Below are 12,750 nucleotides of genomic sequence, written 5' to 3'. Positions count from 1 at the left end.
TAGCCCTGGGCCCCCCTGGGTTCCACAGTCAGCCACCTCATGACCTGGTCACGGCAACCAGCAGCCAGCAGCCTCCACACAAGGCAGGGCCTGGCAACCAACCAGCCCAGCCACACAGTCAGCCCACCACAACAGAATGACCCACGCAGCCCACAGAGGGGGCACCCTTAGAGCATACAGCTCTGGGGACCAGAGAGGAGTGCACTGCTGGGATGTATAGGACGCCTCCTACAGAAGGCCACTTCCCCGAGGTCAAGGAACGTAACCAACCTACCAGATACATGGAAACACAAACAGCAAGTTAGGCAAAATGAGGCGACAGAAGAACATGCTCCAAATGAAAGAACAAGATAAATCCGCAGAAGAACAACTACGTGAAGTGGAGACAGGCAATCTACCAGAGAAAAAGTTCAAGGTTATGATCGTAAAGGTGATCAAAGAACTTAAGAAGGAATGGACAGAGCAAGAAGTTGTAAGTTTTTAACAAAGAGTTGGGCAATACAAAGAACAACCAGACAGAGATGAAGAATACAATAACTGAAATGAAAAATGCACTAGAAGGAATCAACAGTGTACTAAATGATACAGAGGAACAGACCAGTGAGCTGGAAGACAGAATAGTGGAGATCACTGCCACCGAACAGAAAAAATATATACATATAAATAAATAAGGACACTTTAAGAGACCTCTAAGATGACATCAAATGCACTAACAGTCACATCATAGAGGTCCCAAAAGGAGAAGAGAGAGAGAGAAAGGGTCACAGAACGTATTTGAAGACATAACAGTTGAAAATTTCCCTAACCTGGGAAGGGAAACAGACATCCAGGTCCAGGAAGCACAGAGTCCCAAACAGGATCAACCCAAGGAGGACCACAACAAGACATATTGGAATTAAAATGGCAAAAGTTAAAGATAGAATATTAAAAGCAGCAAGGGAAAAACAGCATGTTATATACAAAGGGAACTCCCATAAAGCTATCAGCTGACTTTTCAGCAGAAACTCTGCAGGCCAGAAGGGAGTGGCACAATATAATTAGGCTGATGAAAAGGAAAAGCCTACAACCAAGAATGCTCTACCCAGCAAGGCTCTCATTCAGAGCTGATGGAGAAAGCAAAAGTTTTACACACAAGCAAAAGCTGAAAGAGTTCAGCACCAACAAACCAGCTTTATAAGAAATGTTAAAGGTATTTCTCTAAGCAAAAGAAAGAAAAAAGGAAAAAAAAAGATCACAACTAGAAACATGAAAATTATGAAAGGAAAAATCTCATTGGTAAAGGCAAATATACAGTAAAGTTAGTAAATCAACCAAGTACAAACCTACTAGAAAGGTTAAAAGACAAAGTAGTAAAATCAACTATATCCACAATAAGCAGTTAAGGGATACACAAAATGAAAGGATATAAAATATGAAGTCAAAAACAGTAATCATGGGGGGAGAGAAGGAAAAATGCAGGGTTGTTAAAATGTTATTTGAAATTAAAGAGATCAGCGACTTGAAATAATCGTGTGTGTGTGTGTATATATATATACACACACATATATTGCTATATGCAAACTTCATGGTAATTACAAACCAAAAAATCTATAATAGATACATACACATAAAAGGGAAGGAAATCCAAACATAACACTAAAGAGAGTCATCAAATCACAAGGGAAGAGAACAAAAGAGAAAAGGAACAAAAAAGGACTAAAAAAACAATCCCAAAACAGTAACAAAATAGCAATAAGTACATATATATCAATAACTACTTTATATGAAATGGATTAAATGCTGCAATCAAAAGATGGAGTGGCTGTGGGCCTCCCTGGTGGCGCAGTGGTTGAGAGTCCGCCTGCCGATGCAGGGGATACGGGTTCGTGCCCCGGTCTGGGAGGATCCCATATGCCGCGGAGCGGCTGGGCCCGTGAGCCATGGCTGCTGAGCCTGCGCATCCGGAGCCTGTGCTCCGCAACGGGAGAGGCCACAACAGTGAGAGGCCCGCATACCACAAAAAAAAAAAAAAAAAAAAAAAAAAAAAAAAAAAAAAAGATGGAGTGGCTGAAAGGATACAAAAACAAGACCCATATATTGGGGCTGGCCAAAAAGTTCGTTCGGTTTTTCTGTAAGATATAACGGAAAAACCCAAATGAACTTTTTGGCCAATCCAATATATGCTGCCTACAAGAGACCTACTTCAGATCTAAAGCCACACACAGACTGAAAGTGAGGGAATGGAAAAAGGTATTCCATACAAATGGAAATGAAAAGAAAGCTGGGTAGCAATACTTACAATAGAAAAATAGACTTTAAACTAGAGACTGTTGGGACTTCCCTGGTGGCACAGTGGTTAAGAATCCACCTGCCAGTGTGGGAGATGTGGGTTCGATCCCTGGTCTGGAAAGATCCCACATGCCGTGGAGCAACTAATCCCATGTGCCACAACTACCGAGCCTGCGCTCTAGAGCCCGCGTGCCACAACTACTGAGCCCACATGTTGCATCTACTGAAGCCCATGCGCCTAGAGCCCGTGCTCCACAATAAGAGAAGCCACCGCAATAAGAAGCCCACGCACAGCAACGAAGAGTAGCCCCTGCTCGCCGCAACTAGAGAAAGCCTGTGCACAGCAACGAAGACGCAACACAGCCATAAATAAATAAATGAATGAATGAATAAATAAATAAATAGATAAATAAATAAATAATAAAAGTAAAGTAAAGACTGTTACAAGAGACAAAGAAGGCCAGTACATAATAATCAAGGGATGAATCCAAGAAGAAGATATAACAATTGAAAATATATTTGCACCCAACATAGGAGCACCTAAATGAATAAAGCAATTTTTTTTTTTTTTTTTTTTGCGGTACGCGGGCCTCTCACTGTTGTGGCCTCTCCTGTTGAGGAGCACAGGTTCTGAACGCACAGGCTCAGCGGCCATGGCTCATGGGCCTAGCCGCTCTGGGGCATGTGGGACCTTCCCAGACCGGGGCATGAACCCATGTCCCCTGCATCAGCAGGCGGACTCTCAACCACTGCGCCACCAGGGAAGCCCTAAAGCAAATATTAATAAAGGGAGAAATCAACAGTAACACAAAAACAGTAGGGGACTTTAACACCTCACTTACATCAATGGACAGATCATCCACACAAAAAATCAGTAAGGAAACTCTGGCCTTAAATGACACATTAGACCAGATGGACTTAATAGATATATACAGAGAATATTCCATCCAAAAGCAGCAGAATACACATTCTTTTCAAATGCATATTCTCCAGGATACATCTGTGCTATATCATGAAACAAGTCACAGTACATTTAAGAAGGCTGCAATCATATCAAGCATCTTTTCCAACCACAAGGCTATGAGACTAGAAATCAACAACAAGAATAAAAACCACAGAAAACACAAACATGTGTGGCCCAAACAAAATGCTACTAAACAACCAATGGATCACTGAAAAAATCAAAGAAGAATTCAAAATATACCTGGAGACAAATGAAATGAAAACACAGTGTTCCAAGATCTTCGGGATGCTGCAAAGCAATTCTAAGAGGGAAGTTTATAGCAATACAGCCCTCTCAGGAAACAAGAAAAATCTCAAATAAACAACCTAACCTTAACCTAAAGGAATTAGAAAAAGAAGAATAAACAAAGCCCAAAGTTAGTAGAATTTCTCCTAGGAGAACACATAGGCAGAACACTCCTTGACATAAATCACAGCAATGTTTTTTTGGATCTGTCTCCTACGGCAAGGAAACAAAAACAAAAATAAGCAAATGGGACCTAATGAAACTTAAAAGTTTTTGCACAGTAAAGGAAACCATCAACAAAATGAAAAGACAAATGGGAAAGACTGAATGGGAGAAAATATTTGCAAATGATATGACCAATAAGGGGTTAATCTCCAAAATATATAAACAGCTCATACAACTCAATATCAAAAAAACAACAAGCCAATTTAAAAATGGGCTGAAGACCTGAATAGACATTTTTCCAAAGAAGACATACAGATGGCCAACAGGTACATGAAAAGATGCTCAACATCACTCATCACCAGGGAAATGCAAATCAAAACCACAATGAGATGTCACCTCACACCTGTCAGAATGGCTGTCATCAGAAAGACCATAAATGACAAATGTTGGTGAGAATGCAGAGAAAAGGGAACCCTAGTAGACTGTTGATGGGAGTGTACACTGGTGCACCCACTGTGGAAAACAGTATAGAGGATCTTCGGTAAACTACAAATAGAACTCCCATATGATCCAGCAATTCCACTCCTGGGCATATATCTGAAAAAACCAAAAACACTAATTCGAAAAGACACATGCACCCCAATATTCAAGGCAGCATTATTTACAACTGCCAAGATATGGAAGCCATCTAGCTGTCTATCAACAGATGCATGGATACAGAAGACGTGAGACATACACAGACACACACATATATACACATACTCCATATATGCATACATACATATATGGAGTATTAGCCATTGGCATGAAATTTTGCCATTTGCAACAACATGGATGGATCTGGAGTGTATCATGCTGAGCGAAAAACGTCAGAGGACAAATACTGTAAGATATCACTTCTACGTGGGATCTAAAAAATAAAATAAACTAGTGAATATAACAAAAAAGACACAGACTCACAGATATAGAGAAAAAACCAGTGGTTGCCAGAGGGAGAGGGAAGGTGGAGGGAAATACTGGGGCAGGGGATTAAGAGGTACAACTTATTATGCATAAAATAAGCTACAAGGATATATTTACAACACAGGGAGTACAGCCAATATTTTATAACTATAAATGGCATATAATCTTTTTTTTTTGCGGTACGCGGGCCTCTCACTGTTGTGGCCTCTCCCGTTGCGGAGCACAGGCTCCAGACGCGCAGGCTCAGGGGCCATGGCTCACGGGCCCAGCCGCTCCACGGCATGTGGGATCCTCCCGGACTGGGGCACGAACCCGTGTCCCCTGCATCGGCAGGCGGACTCTCACCACTGCACCACCAGGGAAGCCGTAGCATATAATCTTAAGACATTCCACCAATTAAAATTTTCCCCAGGCTCATAGGAGCAGTAGTACAGAAAAAAAGGAAATAATGAGGAGACATCCGGAGGAGAAGGGGGAAAAGGGTTAGGAAGAGAGTTGATTCTTAACTCAAGTAGTCATATGCTCACGTCCTCAGAAGAGGGAAGTTCCAAAGCCGGAAGGTAACTGTTAGCTAATTTGTTCATTCATTCTCTTAATAAAAAGTTACTGCGTTTTTAAGCACTGGAACTACAAAGACGAATCAAATGATTCCTGTACTCAAGAACCATAATCTAATGGAAAAGACATAAGAAAACAGATGAGTATAATGGAAAGTAAGTATTAAGACAGAAACATATAATCCAACCTTTTCTATTTCTGGGTCTATACCCAAAAGAACTAAAAGCAGGGTCTGATGAGATATTTGCACACCGATGTTCACAGCAAGACTGTTCACAGCAGCCAAAAGGTGGAAGCAACCTCAGTGTCCATCAACGGACGACGGATGAACCAGATGTGGTCTAAACAGACAAGATATTATTCAGCCTTACAAAGGAAGGAAATTCTGACACGTGCTACCACATGGATGAACCTTGAAGACATTACACTGAGTGAAACAAGCCAGTCACAACAAAGACAAAAACTGTGGGATTCCACTCACATGAGCTACCTAGAGTCAAGGTCAGAGAGATGAAAAGTAGAACGGTGTTGCCAGGAGCTGTGGGGAGAGAGGGAGCTGTGTAACGGGTAGACAGGTTCAGTCTGGGGACACAAAAGCTGTTCTGGAGATGGACGGTGCTGATGACTGCACAATGATGTGAATGCATTTAATGCCGATGAATCGTATGCTTAAAAATGGCTAAAATATTAAGTTGCATGTTACGTATAGTCTGCCACAATAAACCAAACCAAAACAAATGCTTGTCTGGCCCTCGTGGGGGTTACATCCTCTGGGGAAACAAACCACCATCAAGCACAAGCAGTAACAGCTGTGGCAATGACTACACAGGACAGCACCCGCCCGACCCTGGAGGGTCAGGAACGACACAAGGGCACTTCGTGGGCTACGCATAAGGTCCCCTTCTCAGTCCTCAGCTCTCCTGCTTGGCGTCTGTAGCAGCTGAAGCTGCGGGGCTTCCCCTCTTCACTGGAGACTGCCTTTCACTCCCTTGTGTACCATCATCTCCTGGTTGATCCCTCAGCCCTCTGGCTGCTCCTCGGTTCTGCTGCCCGGCTCATCCTCCTCTGCTTCCTTGACGCCCAATCACAGCCTCCCTCAACTGTTGCTGCCACATGGCTGTCATCTCCAGCTCAGCTAAGGAACAGCTTCCCACGGGCCTCCAGGCTTCACAGACCACTCCCAGCAGTTCTCTGCACGGCGACTTTTGCAAAATATCATGTAGATCATGTCTTCCTTACTTCAAAGTTTCCCTGAGGGACTCTTCTTTTTTCTTTTTATAACATCGTTATTGAAACATAATCCACATATCATAAGATCCACCCTTCTAAAAAGTACAATTCGCTGTTTTCTAGTATATTCACGGAGCTGTGCAAAATCCCCATCTAATTTCAGGACATTTCATCCCCCCAGAAAGAAGGAAACCCCGCACCCTTAGTGGTCACTCCCCATTCCTCCCTCTCCAGCCCCAGCAAATACTAATCCACTTTCTATGTCTCTGGGTCTGCCTATTCTGGACAGTTTCATACAAATGGAATCATGCCAGGTTTCTTTCATGCAGCATAACTTTCTCTTAAGGTTCATCCACATGGCAGCATTAGCGTGCCTCAGGCCTTCATTTCTTTTTATTCAAATCAATGGAAATCTGCGAGGGTTTTTTCCAGTTTTGTTAGCTGCTTCATTTGTTTGGTCTGTGCAATGGCCCCACTTGGGCCCACTGCCCAACACTCGCTGGGGCACCACCAGCCACAGAACGCTGACCTTGACGCTGCCGGGAGCCCAGGGCTCAGCCCTCCAGCGAACCTGCACACTCCACACGTAATTTTGGTCTATACAGCAAGTTAACTCTGGCCAGAGATGACACTGAATTTGGGTTTCTGGCTCCTGTGAATAATGCTGTTATAAATATCTGTGTAGGGCTTTTCTGTAGAAGCCCGCTTTATTTCTCGAGTACACACCCAGGAGCAGCATGGCTGGGTCCCATGGTAACTCTATGGTTAACACTCTGAGATTGTGCCAGACTGTTCTCCTGCAGGAATTAAGGTGTGGGCCTTAAGCACACATGGAATGATTAGTCTTAGGGAGGGAAGGAGAGAAACCTCCTCTGCGCCTGAAGAACAGGAGCGAGAGGGGATATATGTAGCTATGAATTCATCTGATTCTATGTAGTGTAAGATTTAACAGGAAAGCTTTCACTACAATGGCTGGAATAAGGCACACGTTTTATCATTGTTTAATTGTACTTCCAGTGGAAAGGCAGACAGACAAAAAAGGACTTAAACACGGAGGTCACACTCACTTGGGTAGACCTTCGAGTCTGCCGAGCTTGTCTGGAGCGCGCTTTCCGTAACGACTCTGCTTCCTCATCCCGTACAGGAGTCAGATACGACCTGCGGGGAAGAAGTCACACCAGAGGTAAGGCCCTGGGGGACAGCAGGTGCGTCTGCACACCGAGGGGATTTCTGTGAGCTAAGATGAAGTCAGGCCGACTCAACCCGACAGCCTATCGGTGAACATTACATAAGCCAAGACATTATCTGTAAACGTATTAGTGTTCGTGCAGCATCACACCATCTATAACTGTAAAATGAGAATTTTCTTTCCTCTTTCCCATCCTTAGACTTTTTATTTCATTTCTTGCCTCCGCGCTCTGGCTAGCAGTGATGACAATCGTTCCCCTGCTTCGCTCCTGCCTTCAGAGAGACAGCTTCTGGCGAAGACACTGCAGATGCTGCTCAAGTGAAGGCAACCCCTTCCCCGCCCATGGGAGTGGGCTAGGAGGGGCTTGTTATTTGTTTCGTTTTTTAACCATTAGTGTTCGAACTTTATCATAGGCTTTTCTTCCCTGTATACTGAGATTATCATTTCCTTCTTTCTTCTGTTAATATGGAGAATTACACTGAACAATTTTTGAATGATAAAACCACCCTAAATGCTTGGGATAAGCTCAACTTAATCATGATGTATCATCATTTATATAGACTTACTTTTTATATAGATTCAGTATTATTTACTTTAGGATTCCTCCATCCGTGTTCATGCAAGAAACTGGCCTGTAATTTCCCCTTATAATAACCCAGCCAGTCTTGAAATTAAAGTTATGAAAGTTGGGAAGTGTTTTCTCCTTGTCTATTTCCTTTGAGAATCTGTGTAAGACTGGGGTCATTTCCTCCTTAAATAATTGGAAGCATTCACCAATAGAACCATCTGGGTTTAGAGTGTTCTTTACGGGAAGGTTTTAAATAAGGGTTTCAATTTCTTTAATAGAATTAGGCCTATTCAGATTTTCTGTTTTGGTAATATTTGTTTTTCAAGGAATATTATCTATATTTTCATATTCAGTACCACAAAACGGTTCATAATATCCTAATAATACATTTTAATGGTCACTGTAATACAAGCATATCTCAGAGATACTGCAAGGTCAGTTCCAGACCACCACAATAAAGTGAATCTTGCAATACAGTCATGTGAAATTTTTGGTTATCCAGTACATATAAAAATTATGTTTATGCTATACTATAGTAAGTGTGCAATAGCATATCTTAAAAAAACAAGGTACATACTTTAATTTAAAAATATTGTTAAAAACGCTAGCCATCATCTGAGCCTTCAGCAAGCTGTTATCTTTTTGCTGGTGGAGGGTCTTGCCTTGATGTTGCTGGCGGCTCACCGGTCAGGATGGCGGTTGCTGAGGGCTGGGGTGGCCGTGGCGATGTCTTGGAAGAAGACAGCAGTGACGTTTGCCTCGTTGACTGACTCTTCCCTTCATGAACGATTTCTCTGTGGCCTGCGATGCTGGCTGATACCATTTTACGCACAGTAGAACTTCTTTCAAGACTGGAGTCAATCCTCCCAAATCCTGCCCCTACTTTATCAACTAAGTTATGTAATATTCTAAATCCTTTGTTGTCATCTTAATAACCTTCACAGTATCTTCACCAGGAGTCCATTGCAAAAAACCAGTTTTTCTTTAAATTTTATTTTTTTAATTGGAGTATAGCTGATTTACGTGTGTTAGTTTCAAGTGTATAGCAAAGTGATTCAGTTATACATATACATATATTCTTTTTCAGATGCTTTTCCCTTACAGGTTATTATAAAATACTGAGTATAGAGTTCCCTGTACTACACAGTAGTCCTTATTGTTTATCTGTTTTATGTGTAGTAGTGTGTACATGTTGATCCCAAACTCCTAATTTACTCCTACCCTTCCCCTTCAGTAACCATAAGTTTGTTTTCTATGTCTGTGAGTCTATTTCTGTTTTGTATATAAGTTCATTTGTATGTTTTATTTATTTTTTTAAAGATTCCACATACAAGTGGTGTCATATGGTATTTGTCTTTGTCTAGCTTACTTCACCTAGTATGACAATCTCTAGGTCCATCCATGTTGCTGTGAACGGCATTATTTTATTCTTTTTTATGGCTGAGTGAGATTCCATTGTCTATATGTACCACATCTTCTTTATCCATTCATCTGTCGATGGACATTTAGGTTGCTTCCACGTCTTCGCTACTGTAACTGGTGCTATGAATAAGAAACCATGTTCTTTGGTCACCCGTAAGAAGCAACTCCTCATCCTTCAAGTTGTATCATTAGATTGCAGCAATTCAGTCACATCTTCAGGCCCCCATTTCTAATTCTATTTCTCTTGCTTTCTCCACCAAATCTGCAGTTACCTCCTCCACTGGAGCCTTGAACCCCTTGAAGTCATCCATGAGGGTTGGAATCTACTTCTTCCAAACTCCTGTTAAGGTGGATATTCTGATCTCTTCCCATGAATCACAAATGTTCTTAATGGCATCTAGAATGGTGATTCCTTTCCAGAGGGTTTTCAATTGACTTTGCCCAGATCCATCAGAGGAGTCACTATCTATGGCAGCTAGAGCCTGATGAAATGTATTTCTTTTTTTCTTTGTTCATAAATTTATTTATTTATCTTTGGCTGCACTGGGTCTTCGTTGCTGCGCATGGGCTCTTCTCTAGTTGCGGTGAGCGGGGGCTACTCTTCATTGCAGAGCACAGACTTCTCATTGCAGTGGCTTCTCTTTGTTGCAGAGCACGGGCTCGAGGCGCGTGGGCTTCAGTAGTTGTGGCAAAAGGGCTCAGTAGTTTTGGCTCACAGGCTCGAGAGCACAGGCTCAGTAGTTGTGGCACACAGGCTTAGTTGCTCCGCGGCACGTGGGATCTTCCTGGACCAGGGATCGAACCTGTGTCGTCTGCATTGGCAGGCAGATTCTTACCCATTGCACCACTAGGGAAGTCCCCGAAATGTATTTCTTAAACAATAAGGCTTGAAAGTTACTCCCTGATCCACAGGCTGCAGGACAGATGTTGTGTTTGCAGGCATGAAAACAACATGAGTCTCACTGTCCATCTCTATCAGAGCTCCTGGGTGACAGCAGGTGCACTGTCAATGAGCAGTAGTATTTTGAATCTTTTTTTCCAAGCAGTAGGTCTCAACAGTGGGCTTAAAGTATTCAGTAAACCATGTTGTAAACAGGTGTGCTGTCATCCAGGCTTTGTTCCATTTACAGAGCACAGGCAGAGTAGATGTAGCATAATTCTTAAGGGCCCTAGGATTTTTAGAATGGTAAATGAGCATTGGCTTCAACTTGAAAGTCACCAGCTGCATTAGCCCCTAAGAGGAGAGTCAGCCTGTCCTTTGAAGCCAGGCATTGACGTCCCCTCTCTAACTACGGAAGTCCTGGATGGCATCTTCCAATAGAAGGCTGTTTAACCTACACTGAAAATCTGTTGTTTAGTGCAGCCACTTTCATGAGTTATCTTAGCTGGATCTTCTGGATAACTTGCTGCAGCTTCTACATCAGCACCTGTTGCCTCACCTTGCACTTTTATGTTATTGAGAATGCATCTTTCCTTAAACCTCATGAATCAACCTCTGCTAAGCTTCAAGTTTTTCTTCTGCAGCTTCCCCACTGCTTTCAGCCTTCATGGAACTGAAGAGAGTCAGGGCCTTGCTCTGGATGAGGCTTTGTTGTTTCTGGTTTGATCTTCTATCCAGACCATGCAGACTTTCTCTATATCAGTGATAAGGCTGTTTCGCTTTCTTATCATTTGTGTGTTCACTGAAGTATAGCACTTTTAATTTCCTTCAAGAACTTTTCCTTTGCATTTCCAGCTTGGCTAACTGTTTGGTGCAAGAGGCCCAGCTTTAGGCCTATCTTGGCTTTCCACGTGCCTTCCTCACTAAGGGTAATAATTTCTAGTTTTTGATTTCAAGTGAGAGATGTGCAACTCTTCCTTTCACTTGAATACTTAGAGACCCTTGTAGGGTTATTAATTGGCCTAATTTCAGTATTGTTGTGTCTCAGGGAATAGGGAGGCCCAAGGAGAGGGAGAGGGACAGGGGAACCGCTGCTGGGTAGAGCAGTAAAAATACAGCATTTGTTGATTAAGTTTGTGGTTTCATATGGGTGTGGTGTGTGGCACCCCAAACAACTACAATAGTAACATCAAATATCACTGATCACAGATATCATAACAAATACAATAATGAAAAAGTTTGCAATATTGTGAGAATAACCAAATGTGACACAGAGACATGAAGTGACCAGATGCTGTTGGAAAAATGGCGCCGAGAGACTTGTTCGACACAGGCTGCCACCAACCTTGAATTTGTGAACAACGCAGTATCTGGAAGCGATAATGTGAAGCACAATAAAATTAGGTCTACTTGTACCTACAGCAACGGTTCTCAAACTGTTTGGTCTGAGGACCCTTTTATATTTTAAAAAATTATTGAGGATCCCCAAACAGCTTTTGCTTATGTGGGGTATATCTATTAATATTTACCTTATTAGGCAGTAAAGTTGGGAAATTAAACATGTGTTTATTAATTCATCTGAAAATGATAGCCCTATTACAATGTTAACATCAGTAACTTATCTTTTATGGAAAATAACTAAATTTTCTACAACAAAAAAATTTAGTAAGAGTGGCATTATTTTACATTTTTGTAAATTTCTTTAATGTTGGCTTAATAGAAAACAGCCCGATTCTCATATACATTTCTGCATTCGATATGCTGCAATATGTTGTTTTAGTTAAAATATATTAAAAATATCCAGTCCTGTACAGATATGTAGTTGGAAAAGCAAGGAGTGTTAGAATAGCTTTTTCAGATAATTGTGGACAGTCTTCTTTGATGCTATAGTCAAACACAAGTGGTACTTTCTTCAAGGTTAGTCGCAATGTGGAATCTGAAATGATGTTAACAGAATTTCCATATTCTGTTATGCTGAAATCCAGTGGTCTATCTTGTACTTTGGATGGAATGTCTTACCCAGGTGTGTCTTTGGTAAAATCTCCCAAATGGTGACACATTTCATTATGCAACAGTAATTTTAAAAATCACATTCTTAAACATACGGTTTAAGCTCCTTAACATCAGTTTTGGCAATGATTTTTTGGATTTGACACCAAAAACAAAAATGCACAAGTGGGACTTCATCAAACTTTTTGCTTCTGCACAGCAAAGAAAATCAGCAACAAAACAATAAGGCAACCTACTGAATGGGAGAA

General features: G+C 41.8%; 1 protein-coding gene across 1 annotated transcript in view; it reads right to left on the bottom strand.

The window, feature by feature from the left end:
- PPP1R12B (protein phosphatase 1 regulatory subunit 12B) overlaps positions 1 to 12,750 on the bottom strand; it is a gene marked incomplete at both ends in the record, with an annotated part of 198,811 nt that overhangs the window by 80,509 nt on the left and 105,552 nt on the right. Inside the window, 1 exon segment of the mRNA XM_079726165.1 lies at positions 7,501 to 7,591. Within this exon segment, the coding sequence (XP_079582291.1) occupies positions 7,501 to 7,591 (91 nt within the window).

This window comes from Hyperoodon ampullatus (genome assembly GCF_949752795.1).
Source record: "Hyperoodon ampullatus genome assembly, chromosome: 2".
Lineage (NCBI taxonomy): Eukaryota > Metazoa > Chordata > Mammalia > Artiodactyla > Ziphiidae > Hyperoodon > Hyperoodon ampullatus.
This window is presented reverse-complemented; position numbering and strand designations above follow the sequence as displayed.